At 58.9% G+C, this 19,483-nt stretch overlaps 13 protein-coding genes across 13 annotated transcripts; 7 read left to right on the forward strand and 6 right to left on the reverse strand.

Moving 5' to 3' along the window:
* Nucleotides 1-159: 159 nt before the first annotated feature.
* On the forward strand, nt 160-1,101 carry SDRG_12859 (hypothetical protein). The gene has a single exon (XM_008618941.1). It carries the CDS (start codon nt 182-184, stop codon nt 1,049-1,051), a length of 870 nt encoding a protein of 289 aa, XP_008617163.1. The 5' UTR covers nt 160-181; the 3' UTR covers nt 1,052-1,101.
* A 310-nt stretch (nt 1,102-1,411) lies between these two features.
* On the reverse strand, nt 1,412-1,964 carry SDRG_12860 (60S ribosomal protein L35). Its single transcript, XM_008618942.1, has 2 exons — nt 1,933-1,964; nt 1,412-1,879 (listed from the first exon to the last, which is right to left on the reverse strand). The coding sequence occupies exons 1-2, from the start codon at nt 1,934-1,936 to the stop codon at nt 1,512-1,514; spliced, it is 372 nt and encodes a 123-aa protein (XP_008617164.1). The 5' UTR covers nt 1,937-1,964; the 3' UTR covers nt 1,412-1,511.
* A 405-nt stretch (nt 1,965-2,369) lies between these two features.
* On the forward strand, nt 2,370-2,935 carry SDRG_12861 (hypothetical protein; the record flags this gene model as incomplete). Its single annotated transcript, XM_008618943.1, has 4 exons — nt 2,370-2,485; nt 2,535-2,639; nt 2,694-2,748; nt 2,798-2,935. The coding sequence occupies 4 exons, from the start codon at nt 2,370-2,372 to the stop codon at nt 2,933-2,935; spliced, it is 414 nt and encodes a 137-aa protein (XP_008617165.1).
* Nucleotides 2,936-2,966: 31 nt separating this feature from the next.
* Nucleotides 2,967-3,961, reverse strand: SDRG_12862 (hypothetical protein; the record flags this gene model as incomplete). Its single annotated transcript, XM_008618944.1, has 5 exons — nt 3,752-3,961; nt 3,445-3,703; nt 3,242-3,393; nt 3,070-3,189; nt 2,967-3,025 (listed from the first exon to the last, which is right to left on the reverse strand). The coding sequence occupies exons 1-5, from the start codon at nt 3,945-3,947 to the stop codon at nt 2,967-2,969; spliced, it is 786 nt and encodes a 261-aa protein (XP_008617166.1). The 5' UTR covers nt 3,948-3,961.
* An 84-nt stretch (nt 3,962-4,045) lies between these two features.
* SDRG_12863 (hypothetical protein) lies at nt 4,046-4,648 on the reverse strand. The gene is made up of 3 exons (XM_008618945.1): nt 4,528-4,648; nt 4,384-4,474; nt 4,046-4,332 (listed from the first exon to the last, which is right to left on the reverse strand). Exons 1-3 carry the CDS (start codon nt 4,606-4,608, stop codon nt 4,136-4,138), a joined length of 369 nt encoding a protein of 122 aa, XP_008617167.1. The 5' UTR covers nt 4,609-4,648; the 3' UTR covers nt 4,046-4,135.
* A 1,035-nt stretch (nt 4,649-5,683) lies between these two features.
* Nucleotides 5,684-7,193, forward strand: SDRG_12864 (hypothetical protein). The gene is made up of 4 exons (XM_008618946.1): nt 5,684-6,347; nt 6,392-6,518; nt 6,575-6,832; nt 6,888-7,193. The coding sequence occupies exons 1-4, from the start codon at nt 5,776-5,778 to the stop codon at nt 7,071-7,073; spliced, it is 1,143 nt and encodes a 380-aa protein (XP_008617168.1). The 5' UTR covers nt 5,684-5,775; the 3' UTR covers nt 7,074-7,193.
* Nucleotides 7,194-7,330: 137 nt separating this feature from the next.
* Nucleotides 7,331-10,725, forward strand: SDRG_12865 (hypothetical protein). The gene is made up of 7 exons (XM_008618947.1): nt 7,331-7,907; nt 7,958-8,346; nt 8,399-8,488; nt 8,537-8,743; nt 8,794-8,974; nt 9,016-9,998; nt 10,045-10,725. Exons 1-7 carry the CDS (start codon nt 7,853-7,855, stop codon nt 10,492-10,494), a joined length of 2,355 nt encoding a protein of 784 aa, XP_008617169.1. The 5' UTR covers nt 7,331-7,852; the 3' UTR covers nt 10,495-10,725.
* A 281-nt stretch (nt 10,726-11,006) lies between these two features.
* Nucleotides 11,007-12,521, forward strand: SDRG_12866 (hypothetical protein). Its single transcript, XM_008618948.1, has 6 exons — nt 11,007-11,102; nt 11,148-11,342; nt 11,390-11,560; nt 11,613-11,738; nt 11,786-11,882; nt 11,937-12,521. Exons 1-6 carry the CDS (start codon nt 11,049-11,051, stop codon nt 12,431-12,433), a joined length of 1,140 nt encoding a protein of 379 aa, XP_008617170.1. The 5' UTR covers nt 11,007-11,048; the 3' UTR covers nt 12,434-12,521.
* SDRG_12867 (hypothetical protein) lies at nt 12,438-13,237 on the reverse strand. Its single transcript, XM_008618949.1, has 2 exons — nt 12,750-13,237; nt 12,438-12,702 (listed from the first exon to the last, which is right to left on the reverse strand). Exons 1-2 carry the CDS (start codon nt 13,209-13,211, stop codon nt 12,517-12,519), a joined length of 648 nt encoding a protein of 215 aa, XP_008617171.1. The 5' UTR covers nt 13,212-13,237; the 3' UTR covers nt 12,438-12,516.
* Nucleotides 13,238-13,532: 295 nt separating this feature from the next.
* SDRG_12868 (hypothetical protein) lies at nt 13,533-14,315 on the reverse strand. The gene is made up of 6 exons (XM_008618950.1): nt 14,194-14,315; nt 14,075-14,146; nt 13,986-14,027; nt 13,865-13,940; nt 13,711-13,814; nt 13,533-13,666 (listed from the first exon to the last, which is right to left on the reverse strand). The coding sequence occupies exons 1-6, from the start codon at nt 14,281-14,283 to the stop codon at nt 13,583-13,585; spliced, it is 468 nt and encodes a 155-aa protein (XP_008617172.1). The 5' UTR covers nt 14,284-14,315; the 3' UTR covers nt 13,533-13,582.
* Nucleotides 14,316-14,386: 71 nt separating this feature from the next.
* SDRG_12869 (hypothetical protein) lies at nt 14,387-17,463 on the forward strand. Its single transcript, XM_008618951.1, has 5 exons — nt 14,387-14,649; nt 14,693-14,897; nt 14,951-14,972; nt 15,025-15,100; nt 15,166-17,463. Exons 1-5 carry the CDS (start codon nt 14,412-14,414, stop codon nt 17,373-17,375), a joined length of 2,751 nt encoding a protein of 916 aa, XP_008617173.1. The 5' UTR covers nt 14,387-14,411; the 3' UTR covers nt 17,376-17,463.
* On the reverse strand, nt 17,399-18,315 carry SDRG_12870 (hypothetical protein). The gene is made up of 4 exons (XM_008618952.1): nt 18,004-18,315; nt 17,832-17,957; nt 17,682-17,781; nt 17,399-17,624 (listed from the first exon to the last, which is right to left on the reverse strand). The coding sequence occupies exons 1-4, from the start codon at nt 18,255-18,257 to the stop codon at nt 17,439-17,441; spliced, it is 666 nt and encodes a 221-aa protein (XP_008617174.1). The 5' UTR covers nt 18,258-18,315; the 3' UTR covers nt 17,399-17,438.
* Nucleotides 18,316-18,467: 152 nt separating this feature from the next.
* Nucleotides 18,468-19,448, forward strand: SDRG_12871 (hypothetical protein). The gene has a single exon (XM_008618953.1). It carries the CDS (start codon nt 18,538-18,540, stop codon nt 19,297-19,299), a length of 762 nt encoding a protein of 253 aa, XP_008617175.1. The 5' UTR covers nt 18,468-18,537; the 3' UTR covers nt 19,300-19,448.
* Nucleotides 19,449-19,483: the final 35 nt, after the last annotated feature.

A 19,483-nucleotide genomic window follows, 5' to 3' on the forward strand; every position in this document is an offset into this window, starting at 1 on the left:
CATGGACAAAGCGATGTACAAGTTGTCGCTAGTGGTCACATCCTAATACGTGGCAAGGCGAGAAGGCGCAACTTCAAGCTTGCCTGATCGTCGAAGATCGGACTTGCCGTTCGATATCCGGATGCGCCGGTTGGGTGGGTCTATTTTTCGGGGGTTCATTTTCTGTCGGCTCGTCGCCGCCATGGAGCTGCTCGCGAACCAGGACATTTGCCAGAGCCTCCTCGAGATGAGCCCTCCGAGCACCGCGCATGCGCTGAGCGTCGTCGTCCTCTCGACGAACGGCCTCTGCGCGTATGGCGAAGACGATCTCTTGTGGCGGCGGCTGGCGCAGGCCCACTTTAGCGAGGTCAACCCTGCGATTTTGCCGCATGTGGCGCTACCAATGCCGCCGTTCAAGGTGCAGCTCTCGCCCGCGTGCAAGGCCTTTCTCGAGACATGCATCGAGCACGCTATCTTTTCGTCGATGCAGGTCGTCCGCGGCGACATTGGCCGCGTCACGAGCATTGGCAGCACAAAGCTCGACTGCCTCATCTTTCCGTCCAACTCGTCGCTCCTGAGCTTTGGCATTGGCGCGGCCGGCGCCGTCTTCAACCGCGCGGGCAAGGAGCTCACAGTGCTGCTTCGAAGCCCCGAGTTTCGCAACACGCGGCGGTATGTGGCCGATGCGGTCGCGACGCCGGGGTTCAAGGCCGGCGTCGACCACTTGATCCACTGCGTCGGGCCCTCAACGAACCGCCCCGACTGCGCCGCGACCTTGTACCGGACGTACTTTAACGCGTTTGAGCGCGCGCGCGAGGTCGGCGCCACATGCATTGCGATCGCGTCCATCTCGACCGGGTCACTCGGCTTTCCGGTCCACGAAGCCGCGACGATTGCGATGTGTGTGTACCGCGACTACATCAAGGCCGTGCGGTGGCGCGCGCGGCTTGCGTTTGTCTGCTACGAAGACCGCGTCTTGGAGGCCATGACGCGCCAGCGCGATGCGATCCTAGCGGCGTTCAACGCCGGCAGCCTCGAGATGCCGACCGTCGAGCTGCGACGAGCGCCATGATTGTACTACTCTCGACCTCTATCTAATCATCCACCTCCATGCCCTCTGTCCGCACGTCCTATGTGCACCTTCTCCAGTACCCACCAACGATCTGATGGCCTGCCATTCAGCTCCAGTCGACTCTGCGAGCTCGAATCCAAGCTCCTGCTGGCATATTATCTCACGAACAGGCTCGACCACTTCCTCGACGCCCTTTGCGAGCTATCGAAGCAGCTAACGTGTTGGCCACGGAATGACGCATTGCAGCTGGATGGCCTAGTGCATGCGGGCCGACTGCAGCCACAGACACCAAGTGCAAGCAGCATGTATCGTCGATAGGATGGTGTGGACGTCGGTCGCGGGTGGGCGCAAGGCGCGTCGTCGTCGTTGGCATGGGCCAAGAAGGGAAAAAGACACTATATTTGGCTTGATCACGTCCTAGAAGCGAGTCGATCGAGGTAGCATAGAGGAGTCCATCCATTTACGCCTTGAGGGCGTAGCGGCGCTTGGGGAAGTACGCCTCCTTCTTCTGCTGCTTGAGGGTCTTGATGGCCTTCTCCGACTTGGTGAGGGCACGGCGGATGGCGCGCGTCTTCTTCTCGCGGAGGTCGACCGGCACGTGCTTGCCGTTGCCGAGCTTCTCGCGAAGGCGCTCCTTCTGCGTCTGGTTGTACACCGTCAAGACGCGGGCGATCGACTTGCGGACCGTCTTGATCTTGGCAAGCTTCGAGGCGGCGCCGCCCGTGACCTTGGCGACACGGAGCTGGGCGAGTTCCTGCTGGAAGTCATCGAGTTCCGTGAGGAGCTCGGCCTTGGTCTTCGAGCGCAATTCGTGAGCCTTGATCTGGACTACACCATCATGCATGAGCCTCGTCCTCCTGCTTCCATGCATGCTTACGTACCCATTATTTATCTTTTGGTTCTTCCCTTTTTTGAATGAAATTCGCTGCCGCCAAGCGCCGTAGTCGCACTGGCCAGTCACTCGGTCCCAGCTTTCTGCACCAACCAAGAATTCCCATCTTTTTGGCCAATCCGCACGCGACCCTCTATGAACGAATATGTTTAGCATATCAAATGCGACAGGCTGTTGCCAACAGATCGATGCAGTTTACAACAGAGTATGACCGCGCGTCGATTGAACAGCGGCGACCGCGCCGACATGCACACAGCCCGACACGAGAGCGCTATCAGCAACACAGCGCAAGGTATATCGTATGAAGGTAGATGCACGACAGAAGCGAGAGCGTCGCGGTTCGGCGGGACCATATTGTTTTAAACACATGGTGCAAACGCGATCGCAAACCTGTATAATACAATTCAAAAGCGGCGCCAAGACACGATGGACGACGTGTTCGACCTCGTCGACCGCATCGAGGAGCAGTGCATTGTCCAGGGCCATGCGCAGGGCGTCGAGGAAGGCCGCCGCCTCGGCTTCCAAGAAGGCAACGACTTGGGGTACACCCATGGAAGACACGATTTGACATGGACCTGACGAGGCGCGTAGCGAGGTCAAAGGCTACGAGATTGGCAGCGAAGTCGGCTTCTACCATGGCTGCTACCTGCTCTGGAGCGCAATGCTACTTGCTGATGCGTCGTCGCTGCCGCCGAGGTAGCCGCTCATCCTCTCGACAGAATGGTGTCGCCACAAAATCTTCTGGCACAGAGCGGTCAAATCGATCGAGTCGCTCGGCCAGCGCATTCGCAACTACGCCCTCGTCGTACGATGATACTCAGATCCTAGTCGTTCTTAGTTGAAATCGTGCGTAGAACAGCCTCGATGAGAAGATCCACATGGACCTGCAGCTCATTCGCGCCAAGTTCAAGGTCGTGACGTCGCTCCTCGGGCACCCGTCGCTCGTCTTCAACGAGCAGAATGTCCTGGACCACAAGAACATGTCCTTCTAGTCGCTGCGACGATTAACTATATCAAAACTGCCTACGCGTCGTGCTTGATTGCGGCGAGAAGGGCGAGCTCGTACGTGACAGCGCCAAACCCTGCATGACGATCGACCATCGCGATAGACTTGGATGACACGTACCGCTGATGTAGCGCAGACCCACAGGGACGGGCGACGTCTCGGGCGACCCCAGCGGGTTGATCAAGATGACTCGGGCGTGGGAGAGCTCCATAGCGCGTCGGATACCGGCGCCAAGCAGGCCTACGAAGCCCAATCATGTGCAGATCTGCGAATCGTTTGTAACTTGACGTACCACCGGTGTTGAGGACGATGGTGGTCGACGCAGCGCTGGACAAGAGCACGTCGATCACAGCGCCTTCGTCGTTGGTGTGCGACGAGGTCAGGGAAACGCCCTTGGCGGAGGCTCGCAGTTGCGCCTCAAGCCGACTCCACGATACCTGCGTCCTAGAGGAAGCGCATGAGCCATCGACAACACATGACACATGCATGCCGTACCCCGCGAGAACGTTGCCGTGGACGAGCGAGCACGGGCCGTTGAGAATATGCACGTCACCAACCACCGTTGACGTGGACCACACAGGCGTCGTTGGTGCTGCCTGCACGGGCGTTGGTGGTGTTGACGTGTAGTGCGCTGGCTGCGGATCAATGTATCGAGGCACCGGCGGGCGAGGCTGCTCGATGCGCCGTGGCGACGTAGGATCGTAAGCCGCATCGTCTTCCTTGTCGGGCAGTGGGCCCAAGAGCGATGAGAGTTCTAAGATCGACGTGCATATGCTGCGCATTCAAGCTCGGGTTGTAGTACCTGCATCGAGGAGGTCCATGTCGCTCTCGTACATCTCCTCGGCTTCGCTACGTGTCGGCGCATTCGAAGGCGACAACGTCGTCGAGTGGACGCTGCCAAAAAGGTTGGGCAGAAAGTAGTCGTCAGCCGTCTTCTTCGTCGCGTAGGCACGCCGCCATGGACCGAGGCGCCGGGCGGCCGCTCGCACCTGCCACATGTGCTGCTGCTCGCAGTTGTTCGGATATAAACCGGATTCGGATTCGAAGCTCCGTTGGGTTGGGACCGATGGCGCACGGCAAGACTCCAACTCCATCGACGTCGTCACGTGAGCATTACACAAGACGCACATCAAACATTATCACTGGACTGCGCGACGAACAATGCGGCATAAATACGGTCGTCAGCCTAGTCCCAGCGCACCACATTGCGGCTGCGCTTGGCCACAGCCACATGGGATTTGGACGACGACGTGCGTATAAGGCTAGCTTGATGGATGATCTTGCGCGGAAGGCCCGTCGACAAGATGCACGAGCACGTGGGGAGCTTTCGGATGATGCGGATGGCGGGCAGCATACCATCGCTGTAGAGTTCGTCACAGTCGCCTACGTCAAGATGAGCGCCATCCCAGCGGGCCCACGTGTCAATCGATGTACCTGCGGGATCGGCATGGGTGTCGCGCTTCCATTGCACCACGCAGCAGCCTTGGGCGCTCTCCCATGTTCGCCGCGCCGCGCCATTGAATGACTAGCAAGCAGCAGTACACGCGTTGAGGGGACGAGGCATGTAGATATGTCTACCTGGAGGCGGCGCTTCGGGTGCAGGTACATGGGCGCGACGTCTGCGCGGCCGACGTAGCACGAGCTGCTCAAGGCGCCCATAAAAGCTCTTCGGAAAATGTGGTCCCGTCGTGACTGGACGTTTGTATGCTGTTGAAGCGAGCGAGAAGATTGCAACGGTGATCTGGTCATGGCTATCCGTACCCGTAACCGGAGGCTCTCGGTATCTAAGATCTTATCAAGCGCTCTTTATTTAAAGCGTGATGTGGGATCGAAGTTCGAAGTCGTGGCGGTGTGACTGATGCACCGCAAAATGGGTTAATGGGTTAAATAACTTCAGGATTTCCGATCCGAGTCATCATCCCAGCAGGCGGCGGCTTGCATCAAAAACACCACCGCACTCGAGTCATATGCTATCGTAGCGAGAGGTTCGCAAAGCACCACATCGTCTTCGAAAAGGTGGCGAGGAGGGCAAGCCGACCTTGCTGCGGACGAGTGGTCGGCCTTGAAGCACTGAAAAAGTACATCTGGATCTCGTTGTTTGCAGGTGCAGGTTGTCCATGTTGCAGCCCGACGACACCAACGCGACACCCTGATTGCTTTCCACGCAATGAATCGTAACTTCTTTGGCAAAGAAGAGACACAGAGGTCCACAACTGAGCTCCCCAACGTCCTTCTGCAACCAGCTTCAATTGGTGCCAGTGGCGACTGGGCGTTCCACGGAAGGGGCACACAACAACGGGCTCATCCCTCTTTGGAGCGATCTCGCACGAGCGATAGCACCAGTGGCCGCTGACCTCAAGAGCGAGTGTGGTTTGCATCGCAGTCTTGTTTCTGCTACACATTGGGTTGCATCATTTCCAGCGCTCTTGTACGAAGGCTGAAGAGGATGAGTATACCGCAATTAACGTCGTTTAACGCCTATTTGCGTTGTTTAACGCATGCGCCCTGTGGCCTCGACTCGAAGTCGGGATTCGTGTGCTGTCCATATACACTTGGTGTTTCTATGGAAAGTCAAAACTACGACGGCGAAGTTGATGACATGATGACTCCGGCGGCGTTAAACGCGGTCGTATACAACGCGCCAGTCAAGCGCGATGCTGCTGCGACATGTAGAAAAGGACACCACCAATCAATCGCGGCGGATTTGATTTTTTTGAAGACTTGGAGTTTGTATCGAAAAGCGCGCGATTGCATTTAATTGCAGCTGCAGGCCGGGCGCCAGACGTGGGCAGTACACGGGTTCCGACGCTCCATCTCGGCGCCAGAATGGACTTTGAGGATTTGTCGTCGATGCAGATCGAGGACCTCGGCAACTTCCTCAACGAACAGATGACCGACGGCGACGGCGACTCGTGGAAAGGCTTCTCGCTCGGCTACTCGGACGAAGACGGTTCGCCATCGCGGCCACAGGCGCCACCGACGACGACGACGATGGCCCAGGACTTTCACCAGGCGACGGCGTCACTCTTGAGCCTCCCGAATTCGCCGTACCCGACGAGCTTCCAGTCGCGCCAGGTTATCGAGTCGGCGATGCTCGAGTTCAACGAGTTCTCGCTCGAAGACAAGATTGCACAGCACACCAAATCCAAGATCCATTCGATGACCAACTTTGAGCCCTTCCCGATGCATGGCATGCCGCCGCTGGCTTCAATGCCCCACAAGCCACAGTCTCATCCGCAGCCGACAATGCAGTCCGCCGCTGAGCCGCGCGAGCAAGTGCCGGCCCACGCACCGCAATGGTTCAAAGCGGCGAGCCCAGTGGTGTCGTCGCATGCGTCGACACCAACGCACTCGTCGCACCCGTCGCCGACGACATCGACGACCAACACAATGAAGCGGTACGTGCTTAGGCCATCTTATTCCAGTGGCTTATGGCGTGTAGACCGTTCGCGACCATGGAGGCCTGCAGCAGCGACAGCTGCAGCACGATTGCTAACAACGACGACGACGACCGCGGGTACCGGAAAAAGTCGCGTGAAAAGATGCGTCGACAAGAAGTCAACGTCAAGGTTGGACAAGTCTCATTGAGCTCTGACGGTGCTCATGCCTTCGTTCTCCCACGTAGTTTGACGAGCTCACAAGCCTCTTGGGCATGAACGACAAGGTCCGGAAGAGCGCCGTGCTCCAAGAAGCCGTTAGCTGCATCAAGAGTCTGCGCCGCGAGCGCGACGAGCTCCGCAACGACCGCGACCGGCTCAAGCAAGAGCTGAGCAAGCTCGCGTCCTGCTTGCAGTACTCGCACATGGGCTCGATGGCCGCCGCAAACGCGATGGTCATGTCGCAGCAACTGCCGCCGCAGCACACCGCACCCATGCCGCCTCCGGTATCTCTCTTTCCATCGACGATCGAACGATTTGAGATCTTACCAACGCGCGTAGGGCGTCTGCTTTCCGATTGGCGCTAACTTTGGTTTCAACTTTGGCTCGTACATGAACCCGGCGCCGTCGGGGGCATCGACGCCACTGGCCATGTGCCCGCCGATCGCGCCCAAGCTCGAAGCGTCGCCGGGTGTCGGCAAGCCGCCGTCGTCGGCCACCAATGCGGGTGGCAGCACGCAACTTTGAATGGCGCATCGTAGACCCATAGATATTGTACTTGGACGAGCTTCGTACGCGCTCGTAGTGGAAGGAGCCTGGCGAGCAACCACGCCGTATTTTGTATGTACATTGCTTTGCATGATCGCATGTTGCTGGATTGTTCCGTGGGGCATCGCCTGGGTGAGCGTGGCTGGCCACATTGGCGAGGCCGATTTGACGCGAGCAGCTGGCAACGCCCACCGTGGACGACGTTCTTGAAGCTGTCGACGACAGTTGGATACGACGCTGCCGTGGCGCAGAGGCCAAAGATTCGCGCATCGACGATTGCCGACTGGACAAAGCATGCATCGTGTCCCATCTCGACCATGCTCGGCAATGGGACGGTGCTCGCCGGCGCGGGTGTCGAGGTGTCACAGCTGGAAAAGTCACACAGTAGCGTGACCGGATGAGCGACAGTCGACGGTCTCAGGCTCATGGCGCAGCACAGACGCTAATGTGACGACGTCTTGCGCTCGCCGCCAAGAAGGCCAGCCGGGAGTGTTGAAGTGCCGGCCGCCGGCGGAGACGTTGCAGCTGACGCTAACCTCAGCGCGTCCGGCGTCCTACCTGCCATTCGCACCTGCTTCAACCGATGGCGCCTGGCGTGGTCATGATGCGCCAGCGAGAGCGCGTTCATACCATGTTGATACAAAGGCGATCATCCGTCATGCACGTGCGCGGCCATCATTGCGGCGCTGGGGTTTCGCTCTGAATTGATAATCCGGTTACTGTCCGGATACCATTCGTGTTCTGTGGTCATATTCCAAATGAGCGCCCACGTAGACGATCTCCTCTTCGACGACGACGACGACGATGACATGGGTACGTGGCGCCCGGACGCGCGGGGCATGATGCATCGTATCGCGAGGTAGGTGGTGTCGAGGCCATGCAGGGCTTTGTCCACCCGCCGGCGACGCTTCTTCAGCCGCCTGCGTCCATCGTCCAGCCACCCGCGTCGCTCGTGCAGCCACCAGCCTCGCTCGTGCAGCCACCAGCCTCGCTCGTGCCGCCGCCGGCCTCGCTCGTGCAACCACCTGCGTCGCTCGTGCAGCCTCCTCCGTCGCTGATCCAGCCACCGGCGTCGATCGGCATTACGGCGCCGCCGATCGCAGCCACGCCCATCGCGTACCAGCCGTCGCCACCAACACAGGCGCTTCCGGACGACAAGCTGCGCAAGCTCTTCCAAATCATTCAGACGCGTATCAAGGACAAGTACGTCCCTATCTACAACGAAGTCAAGGCGCAAGGCACGCCGTTGAAGGTCCATCCTTGGCCTGTCCTTCGACACCCTTTCTCATCGTCATCCTCTCTAGTCGGACATGACGGCGATCCTCGAAGTCGTCAAGAAGCACATTGGCGAGCCAATGCTCATGTCACTCATGCAAGAAATCGGCGGCTTCCCCGTACGAGCCTATCTCAATGGTCCATCCTATAACCCCACGCCTGTCTAGATGAACCGCGTCGTCGGTGGTTTTGGCGACGTGCTCAAGACGGAGCCCGCGCGGTTTGCGTCACCGCCGCTCCAGCCCGCGCCGACCGTGCGCACGCCGCCGGCCGAGCCCGCGCGTCCGTCCGCAAACGAGTCGGAGAAGATTCGCTTTGCGCGTCACTTGCTCAGCCATGCGTCGACGTGTCTCGTGACGACGGGCATGTGCCAAGTACGTCGCCGCGCGTGCTTTCTCAAAGTCAACTCAAGAATGCCTTGTAGATCAAAAAGTGCGATGATATCAAGCGCTTTTTCAAGCACAGCACTGCGTGCAAGCTCGGGCGCGACTGTTCCCACTGCGAGCAACTGCGCACACTGGTCAAGCTCCACGCAGAAGACTGCTCGGTGGTGACGCAAGGCCACTGCCCGATTCCGTTCTGCAATGACATTCGCAGAGCCGCCGGTACGTCCCATTGTTGCGACGCAAAATGACACGTACTGCAGCCAACCGCGGTGGGCCCAAGACCCCAGTCAAGCCCACGTCGCCGCCCAAGACCATCACCAAGCTGCAGCAGCGCCAGGCCGCCGACGAAGACGACGCGCCGTCCAAGAACCAGCCGGCGAAAGCGAGTCCGCCGCCACCGAAAATGGCGCCGCAAGCCGCCGAGTACGGTCGGATCCTGCAGCTCATTTTGCACTGCAAAAACTGCTTGGTGCCCAAGTGCCCATACAATGGCTGCATCGAAGCGAAGAGCCACATGCTCGAGATGCGGAACCCGGAAACGAATGTGCCCCGGGCGCAAACGTTCCGCCAAGTGTACAAGCACTACGAAGCGTGCAAGAACGACGCGTGCCCCGTGTGTACCATGGGTCGCCAGCAGCTCGCAATGGACGCTGCGCCGTCGACGCCCGCGGGCAAGATCACACCGCGCAGCACGCCGACGCTCCACGTACCGACCGCGAGCTCGCCGCGGTCGCCAAACCACGGCATCGCCAAGAAGAAAACCCCGAAGAACCCGACGACGATTGCGCGGCCGGACCCGACCAAGTCGATGTATGGCATGCCGTCGGCCATCGACACGTCGTCGTCATCGATTGCTATGCACAGTGGCACCGAGTACGAGGACCTCGTGCCGACAAACGCGAACGATCTGCGGCGTGAGGCCGACGTCCTGACCCACACCAACATTGATCCGACGCAGGAGAAGCGCATTATGCTGGCGGGCGTCCCGAAGGCCAACTTGCTCGCGTCCAAGAAGGAAACGTGGATGTACAGCGACGTGTTCCAGTCGCACGTGCTCCAGCAGACAATGCAGAAGGCGCTTTTGCAAGCCGGTGTGCACGCAACGGACGAAGCGAGCGACATGATGGGTCTCGCGTTGCACGAGTACCTCAAGCAGATTCTCGAGGAGATGGTCCACGTGTCCAAGCAGCGCTGTGATAGCCACGCCCTTTTGCTGCCGTCGACCAACGGCGCCGCGACCTTGGTAGGATGCTCCGGTTCGAAATGGAGCTTTCTCATGTCTCTGGTAGACGGCCGTGGACATCCTCAAGGCGAGCACGGACGATTCGTTTGCAAAGTTGCGCGATCTCGACTTGGGCTTGCGCGCCGAGCTGCTCGAAGAGGCCAAGAAGGAGGAGTCGACCGAGAAGGACAAGGGCGGGAAGCGCCGGAAGGCCAAGGTGGCCAAGACCAGCGCAACGTCGGCGCCGAACCGCAGCGTCTTGGACGGCAAGGACGAGGAGGACATGGATGTCGAAGAACTCGCGCGGAAAGACCTCAAGGCCAAGCTCGTCTTAGAAGGCGCGGTGATTGATGGCCGTGTGAATGCGTCGATCTCGGTGCGCCGCCCCAAGCCGGTCGAGAACCAAATTACGATGGAGGACGCCGAGTACTGGCTGCGGTCGCAAAAGCCGTACGTCGACGCCAAGCTCTTTTGCCGGGCTCAAGCCGCGCGCATCCAGACCAAGTCGCTGCAATAAGCACTGAGATCCTCTGCGCGAAGATCGCCAGCAGTCATTCTTCTAGGGGTAGGGTGCGCTGCCGGATTCGACCCGGTATACAAACTCTCATACAACCCGATCAGACGGCAGGTTTATTTTTGGGTTGTTACACTTTTTATTCCGACTGTTTTTTTTCGATACAAACAACAAGATACAATAAAATCCGAATAAAATACCAGGGGTCGGGGACCCGGCCACCTTTTCACGCGGTCGCTCTTCTTCGATGTTTGACTTGGTATTTGTATACTCGCCCGACACCGCGGCGTGTTTCTATTTTTATCTTGCGTTACGTGTCGCAAAAAAGGAGAAAATGGTGTTCAAAAAGGGGGTAACGGCACTGCGTACGACAAAAAAGGTGGACGGAAACGTCGCTCACACTAGTGAATACTAGGGATGAGACCCCTTTTTGTCAGTGGCGAGGGGCGGAAGATCCACGTCGAAATTCGAAGTTTAAAAAGTCACTGGGACCGAGAGTGGTCTCATTTTAGCTTTGACGCTGCCGTCCATTTTTAGCGTCGGATCTTCCTAGCACGATGGGCCGCAAGAAGATCAAGATCCAGCGCATCGACGATGACCGCAACCGCCAGGTAGACAGTACATGCTGCCTGCGGCCATGGCTGAGCTGCGTGTAGGTGACCTTTGCCAAGCGCAAGACGGGCATCTTCAAGAAGGCCATGGAGCTCTCCAAGCTCTGCGACTGCGAGATCGCGCTCATCGTGTTCGACTCGAACGATAAGCTGTACCAGTACTCGAGCACGAGCGTCGACCAGATCTTGCTCAAGTACACCGAGTACGGCGAGCCGTACGAGACCAAGGACAATAGCGACGTATGCATCGAGTCTCATGTTGCAGCAGCTCATGATGCGCTCTGTAGTACGACGCGCTCTTTGGCGAAAACAAAAAGAAGCCAGGCGACAACAGCAGCAACAACAATAGCCCGTACGGTGGCCTCTCGTCGCACGAGAGCTCGCCCGCGTACTCGAGCATGGGCACGCCCAACGACCGCATGCTGCCGCATGGCGTGTCTCTCGGCCTCACTAACGACGTATGTGCCATGACACGACGCGACCATCTCGCTCACGCCTTTGCCCATGTAGCCCGACCAATATGTCCTCAACAACCACCGGAACAACATGGCGAAGAAGCGAACGCCGAAAGGATTTCAGCAATTGCTGCAGAAGAAAGACATGCAGTACCTTCCGCCGCAGCTCTACCAGCACAATGTACGCTCTTTCTAAAGCACGCTATGGTCGCTCATGCAACATGCTAGCTCGGGATGCTCTCGTCGATGCATGGCAGCAACCAAGGCATGCTGGGCGCGCTCCCGAGTCCATCGAATCTGCACGGCATGCTGCCGTCGCCCACGAGTGCGTGTGTCTTGTACTAGCTCGACAACGAATCTCACGCTGCATGCTACGTAGCTGCCAACATGCTCCTCCGCCACGACTTTAGTCCGCAAAACGGCGACGGCCCGCCCGGCGGCCACATGCACCTCGGGTCCATGGGCAACGAGATGGGTGACGACAAGAGCGTGCTGGGGCTCAACCTCGGCCCAAGCGACTTTGGCCACCACAAGCAGTCGAACAATATCGCGTACCGCGACGCAGCCTCGGCCGAGAGCCACCATGCGCACATGCAACAGCAGCAGCAGCAGCATAATCGGAACGACAGCATGCGAGGCCACTTTGAGCAACAGTTGCGCGCGTCCGACGAGATGGTATACGACGACCGACGCAGTCAAGGACACGGCAGCAACATGCACCAGCACGGGTATGACGGACGCATGGGCCATGACGTGGGCGATCTGGACGACGACGACGACCGCGGGCGAAAGCGACCGCATCCCGAGTCGGCCAAGCGCGGCCTCGTGCTGGACCCGGACGCGGTCTCGAAGCGCACGCGCGTCGCATCAATATAACGACGCGCCTTTTGTTGCGTAGCGACGTATTCGTGGTAGATGATGAGAGCGAACACCCTTAATATATATTCGTGGCACCCGTCCTACATGCTCGCGACGGCGGCTTCAATGTCGTCCGCTAGCTCCTGGAACTTGTTCCACTGGTCGATCGAGAGCGAAATCCCCTTGCTGCCGGGCATCTGAACCCCGTCCTTGTCGTAGAACTCGCGGAAGTCAATGAGAAGCATGCTCTTGAACTTGCGGATCGTCGCCCGGCGCTTCGTCGAGACCTAGTTATCGTCAGGATGGGCTACTAGTGGAAGAGGAGGCAACGTACAGCAAACGCAATCGAGCCCTCTTCGGCGCCCTTGAGCTTGGCGTGGGCGTAGTCGCCAGCAATGTCGTCCTGGACCTCGGCGATCGCCGCGTGGATGTCGGCCGTGAGCTCGGCAATCTTCTTGTATTGGTCCTTGGAGAACGAGATGCCCTTCTTGCCGGGCTTGCGTTCGCCGCCCGCGTCGTAGTACTCGCGGACGTCGACGAAGATCGTGTTCTTCCACGAGCGCACGGTGACCTGCTTCTTGGCCGAGAGGTCAAACGCGATCGAGCCGTCCTCGAGCTTCTCGCCCCGCGTCGTCTTGGTCTTCTTCACATGCTCGTCCTCCCCATGTGCTTGGGCATCGCCGTCGTCATCCTCCTCACGCGCACGCTTCGTCTGGCCGACGGGCGCTTGCTTCGTCTGGCCGACGGGCGCTTGCTTCGTCGCGGTCGTTGGCTTGGTGAGTTGCTTGGAGGCCATGGTCCGAAAATGACCACCGCAAAAATGCAAAAATCGAGATATAAAAAGAAATCAAATTGCTAAAAAAAGACGCGGGAAATCAGTTTATTGCCGAAATGTATTTCCTGACCTTGGGCTTTGACTGCTCCTACGACTACTCCTCCCCATCAAGACGTTGCTGACCATGCACTCGTACGCTTCTGGTCTTATGCAGAGTTGATGGTTGATCTCTGTTGGCGGTCGAGGCCGCCACATCCTCGTACCGTATGGCGACCACCGGCCAGGCTGCCGATCGTACCAATCCTGCAAGCTGCTCCTAGCACTGCGCAGAGCCACAAACGATAGCAAATGACAGCAATAAACTGGTTGATGTTATGGTTGCCGTGGGATCTTCACTTGGGTTCGTTGACCAAAATGGCGGCGGCGACCTTGCGGTCCTCGGCGTTGAGGATGTTGAAGGTTGCGCACGCGTTAAACTAGACAATGCATAAGTCGCACGATGGCTGGACGATGCTACTACCGAGTCCAAGTACTCGACGACAATCCCGTTGGACTTGAGGTACTCGACGAGCGACGGTTCAAGCTGCTTGGCGATGCGCTTGCCGCAGCCGAGGACGAGGATTTCTACGCCATATCTTCTCGCCCGTATCCATGCGACAACACAAGCGCCATACCGATCGGTGGGTTGGCGACCGTAAACACGTTGAGGCTCTCGATCGTGATCTCGTCGAGCGACCGCGGCTTCCACATCTAACGTGGGGTGGTATACGTAATGGCGTCGAGGCGACTGCGTACCATGGCAATGTTGGGCATGAGAGCGACAGACCCGCGCATGTTCTAGACCGGCAAAGCTCGGCGAAAGCGGCGAGAGACGGCGAACGTACCACATCGTTGACAACGAAGCCGCCGTCGTCATACTCGGAGATCGAGACCTTGGCCGTACCGGTCATCATTTCCTAGAGGTCGCGCCCATGAGCCGCATTGCACCGCATGCGTCTCGCACCTTGTGCATGTCGTGGCCATACTGCAGCCAGCGGACGCCCACACCGCGCTGGAAGGACGCCGGCGCGCTTCGGACCACTCGGCGCAACATGGCAGCGTGTGAAAATGGCAACCGGATACGCGGGTAGATATGCCGGATATGGCGACTTGGTCTTGCAAGGGTTGTGTGTTTGTCTGTCAACACGGCCATGCTGCCAGTCCGAATCTGGTACTGGGTGAATGCGACGTGCCGCCTTCCTCGCCGTCGCCGCCGGCGCGACGAGCCTCCACAGCATGGCGTACGTCGACAACACGGCCGAGATCCCGGTTGACGCATCCCGCTTCTGCGCTGGCGGCGGCGCTTTTGGCCTCTACGAGCGCCAGACCGGGTGCGCGCTTGGCAACTGCGACTGCTTTCCGGTTCTCTTTGCGTGCGACCCGTCGCTGGGCAATGGCCTTGGCGAGTGTGCACTCTCGGGTACGTGTCAATGACGCTCTGCGCGCGCTAAACAACGGCGTAGGCGTCGGCGAACTCCTGCTTGTCCTCGCCTTTGTCGTCAACCTTCTCGTGCCCGCGCTGTACGTGCTCTCCCACTTTTACCACGAGAACGACGCTGTTGACGCCCGCGCCGTGCTCCACGAAGAGCGCAGCGCCCGTCGACCGACCCTCGATCACATGCCATCCGCCATCTCGGACGCGGCCGAGCCCAAGGAGGACCTGGAAGCGTACGTACCATCTGCGATCCCTAATTCTAGCGCTCAATTGATGGTTCACATAGGACGTACTTTGACATGACGCAAGTATGCAAGCGCTGCCATGCGATCGTTGGCGACTGATGCATCCTGCAACTAGTTTCGCCGCGCGATCCCAGACAAGGTATTTGGTCTCGACAAGACGGCCAAAATCAAGCTCGAGGTTATGTCCAAAGGTACAATGTCGTATCGATCCATCGTTTGGATAGTTTGGATAGCTCACATGGCTACTATCGGATAGGCTGGATTCAGTTTATCTTCTTCTTCATGCTCACAGCTTTCGCCGTGTGCCTGAGCCTCTTTGCGATTTCGGCCGATACCGTCGAGACGACGATTCCCTTCTCGTCGCTCAACGCCACCGTAAGCAACAAGTCGACGACATTCGTGTTTGACGCGGCCGCCGCCAACGCGACGCTGCCCCAAGGCACGCGCTTCGTATCGCTGCACGGCGACCTCTGCCAGCTGCCGCCATCGCCCGGGGACCATGTGCTCAACGTGAGCTACACGGTCTCGGCGCGCATCGACGGCGGGCTCTTATTTGACACGTTCTCCCACGACCGACTCCTCGTGCGCTGCGTCTGCTCGGACGTGTCGTGTCGCCCGGTCGCCGGCAGCGAAGACGCATTGGTCTCGATCCCTTGGTTCCAAGATGCCTTCCAAGTCATTGGCCACGACGTGCAGCACGCCATTTCGCTCCACCTTCATGTGCACACCAACACGACGCTGCATGGTCGCCCAGAGCTTGTGCTGCTGGCGCACCATGCGCGGCTCGAGCGACTGATTGAGATCGTCAAGTGGCTCTTCCTCGTCGCCGACGTTGTCGCGCTCGGCTACTGGAGCTACTTGAATCGGCACCGCGGGTGGCGCCGGCTCCTGCCAGAGCGCCGCCTCTTGTATATTTCGCTGCTCTGCAACGCGCTCGGGTCGAGCCCCGTGCTGCACTTTACCCAAGCGTTCCTCTCGAGCACGTGGAGCTACCTCTTTGCCCAAGCGTGGGCCGCGGGCCTCGCCGGCGCGTGGCTCCTCAGCCTCCTCGTGGCGATCGACCTGCAGCGCCAGCGCACCTTTCGCTGTTCGTTTTTTGCACTCAAAGTGACGGTGCTGGTCGTGGCCATGAGTGTTCGCGGCGTCTCGTTCTACGCGCTCCCGAACGCCATCACGTCGCTCCTCGATCTCTTCCTTGCGGTGCTGGCCATGGTGCTCTTCCGCGGCGTCATGATGAGCGTGCGCAACGACCTGCGTCGCAAGGCGTACGCCGCGTCCCGGCCCGAGCAGCTCACGGCGCGCGTTCTGTACTTTATCGCGCTTCAAGTCACCTACGTCTACTTTTTTGCTGCGCTGTTTGCCGACCCGGTCCCAAAGGTCAAGGTGTACATGGCGAACGCACGGGTCCTCGCCAACCTTCCGATCCAAGTCATTGCCCGCGCCGCGACACTCGTCCTCTTTCTTATCTTCTTGCCCGTCAACAACAAGAAGCGACCGCAGCTCCTAGCGACGACGATGGTGTTTACGCGTGAGAACTCGCTGCATTTACCCTCCGTCAAGCGGTCCGTGTCCCAAGGCCATGGAAATGGCGCTTCGGCGCCGCCCGTCTTGTGCCTCGAGACCGCCTGTGGCCTCTACAACCTCTCTTGCCACGCGTACTATGCGATCCCGAATGCCAAGCACGTGTCGACGGACCTCGACTTGGACGTGGCGGCGGTGGCGCGGGACGGCCTCTCGGTCATCGCCGAGCTCTTTGACGGACCGACCGACACGCACGCGCTCGTGTTTATCGATGCGAAGCGGCTATTGGTTGCGTTCCGCGGGACATTTAGCCGCCAAAACGCAGTCACGGACCTCGACTACAACTTTTGCGCGCCGAGTCTCTTTCTCGACCGGTTCCCGACGCTGCGCGTCCACCATGGGTTCTACGCCGCGTACATGAGCATTCGACCGCAGCTCTTGGCGATCCTCGGCGAGCACATGACGGATGCGCTGCAAGTGTTTGTGACGGGCCACTCGCTCGGCGGGGCACTCGCCACCATTGCAGCCTTTGACCTTGCGACGTCGTACCTCGTGACCGACGTCGTTGTCTACACGTACGGATCGCCGCGCGTCGGCAACCATGCATTTGCCCACGCATACAACTTGTTTGTACCGAGGACGTTCCGCATTGTCAACGACGCTGACGTGATTGTGGGCGGCCCCAAGCAAGCCGTCTTTGGCTGCTACTGCGTTTCGTCGCTCCGGTACAAGCACGTGGGCACGCCCGTGCTGCTCTCGGACCGCGCATGCGGCACGTTCTTGATCGACCCAAACATTGTTGAAATGGCCTTTATCGCCAAACTCCGCAGCAATGGCTTCTCCCACCTCTTGTCGGCGTACCGCATCAAGCTCGCGCGCGGCTTGAAGGCGACGCTGGCCGCGCATCCGCCACTAAACGAGACGACGCCGCTGAGTGTCGCATAAGCTACTGCAACAGTGCGTACACGGCGCTTGTAAAATGTTACATAGTAGGTTATGAGCGAGGTATTAGTAAGTGTTGTTGTCGACGGTCTCGTCGTGCGCACTGTGCCCCGGCTGCGTGGAGATGATGCTGCCGATTTTCTTAAATTTGGACATCTTGAAGGGCTCGGGCACGGGCGCTTGCTCGTTGAGGAGCTGCAGTCGCTTGTCTTGCAGCACGGACGCTTTGGTCTCGCGGGGCATCGGTAGTTTCTACGAAAATCATGGCATTTCGGATATGTTGCGAACGGGATCAGTATGAAGCCGTACGCCCTTGATCTTCATGGCCGCGAGGTCCGGGTAGTCGATGTCGTCCGAGGTAAAGTTGGTATGACGGGCTTGAATGAGCATCGCAATGTCTTCCGAAGCTCTACAGGATGATGGTGGTCGGTACCGCCATTTTCGTGTGGAGGTACGTACTGTGTCTTGATGCCGTAAATGACGTCGTTCGTGGGCGTGTAGCCCACTTGCTTCTTCACGGGCGCCTTCTCGCGAATGTCGGGATGCTCGTTGGCATACATGCGTGCGTCCTTGGCATTGATGCAGCTAGGTACCGCTTAGCCGACTAGAACAACATGCCTGACGAGTGTACCCGACGGCCAAGGCCCTTCGGTTCGTCTCGACAAAGCTGCGAGACGATTCGACGGCCGGCGACGGGGTTGCTTGCACCCACTTGCCCATGACCTGCCCGGCGTCTTCCGGGTCGCGGATGATGGGGTAGCCGTAGACATGGTCGGTGTCGCGCGCGTCCGGGAGGTCGTACGAGGCCCGCCGGACGTGGCCGATCGTGTGCTTGATCATGGTCCGTCGCAGCGGCAGGTTCTTCGGGCCATTGTGCTTGGCCATCGCAGCGAGAGAGAATCAAAGTGGTGACTGGCAACTCAACTTGGCAACTGCAACGTGGCGTTGGCAACCCAACGGTACTTTCCATTCTATAAATAACTCGCGCTTTAATTGGCTATATTAAAAGTGTTGTTTGATTGGTGCAAAAGACGAAAAATAGCAAGACGGCTGCTTTGATTGGCTATAGAAGGCGTGCGTCCGATTGGGCAACACGCTTCGGCGAATTGATTGGCACGGGAGCTGGCCGATTCGCAGCGTTGCGCCAGATACAAATCGGTTGAAGATGAGCAAGGCGACCAAGAAGATGGAGGCCCAGCTGGCCAAGCTCCAGGGCAACGAGTGGGACTCGGACGAGAGCGACCGCGAAGAAGCCCCGGCGCCGGTCTCCAAGGCCGCCAAGAAGAAGGCCAACAAAGCCGAGAAGGCCAAGGCGGCGGCGTCGACCACCGAGACGACCGATGCGGCGCCGATTCAGTTCGAGTCGCAGGTCGACTTTGTCGAGCTCTCCAAGAAGACCAAGGCCAACCTCTCGAAGGCCAAGACGCCGGTGCCCGCGGGCGACTCGGCCGTCCTCTACATTGGCCGCATTCCGCACGGCTTTTACGAGAAGCAGATGAAGGGCTTCTTTGGCCAGTTTGGCGGCATCAAGCGCCTGCGCGTCTCGCGCAACAAGAAGTCGGGTGCGTCCAAGCACTACGCCTTCATCGAGTTTGAAGACCCGGAAGTCGCCGGCGTCGTCGCCCACACGATGGACGGCTACCGCCTCTTTGACCGCGTCCTCGCCTGCGCTGTCGTGCCCACCGAGAAGCTCCACGAGCGCATGTTCATTGGCGCGAACCGCAAGTTCCGCCCGCTTCCGTACAAGAAGATGGCGATCCGTGCGCACAACGCGCCCAAGTCGTTCGAGCAGCAGGAAGCCGCAAACGCGCGCCTTATCGCCAAGGAGGAAGCCAAGCGCGCCAAGCTCGCGGCCATCGGCGTCGAGTACACCTTTGCGGGCTACGCGGGCGCCTTGCCGGCCAAGGCAAGCCACGTCCAGTTTTAGATTCTACTATTCGTTCCATATTCCCACAACATATTACTATGAAATATTTGAAATTGATACATTCGTGGTGTGCGGCAAAGTGTCCATCATGGACGAGTCGCATTGGTGGATTCTCGCAAAGGTTTAATTTAACATGCTTGAAATGCTCGAAATGCTCGAAAATGCTCGATTGGTCGCGTGTTAC

Source organism: Saprolegnia diclina (assembly GCF_000281045.1).
Source record: "Saprolegnia diclina VS20 unplaced genomic scaffold supercont1.53, whole genome shotgun sequence".
Classification (NCBI taxonomy): domain Eukaryota; phylum Oomycota; class Saprolegniomycetes; order Saprolegniales; family Saprolegniaceae; genus Saprolegnia; species Saprolegnia diclina.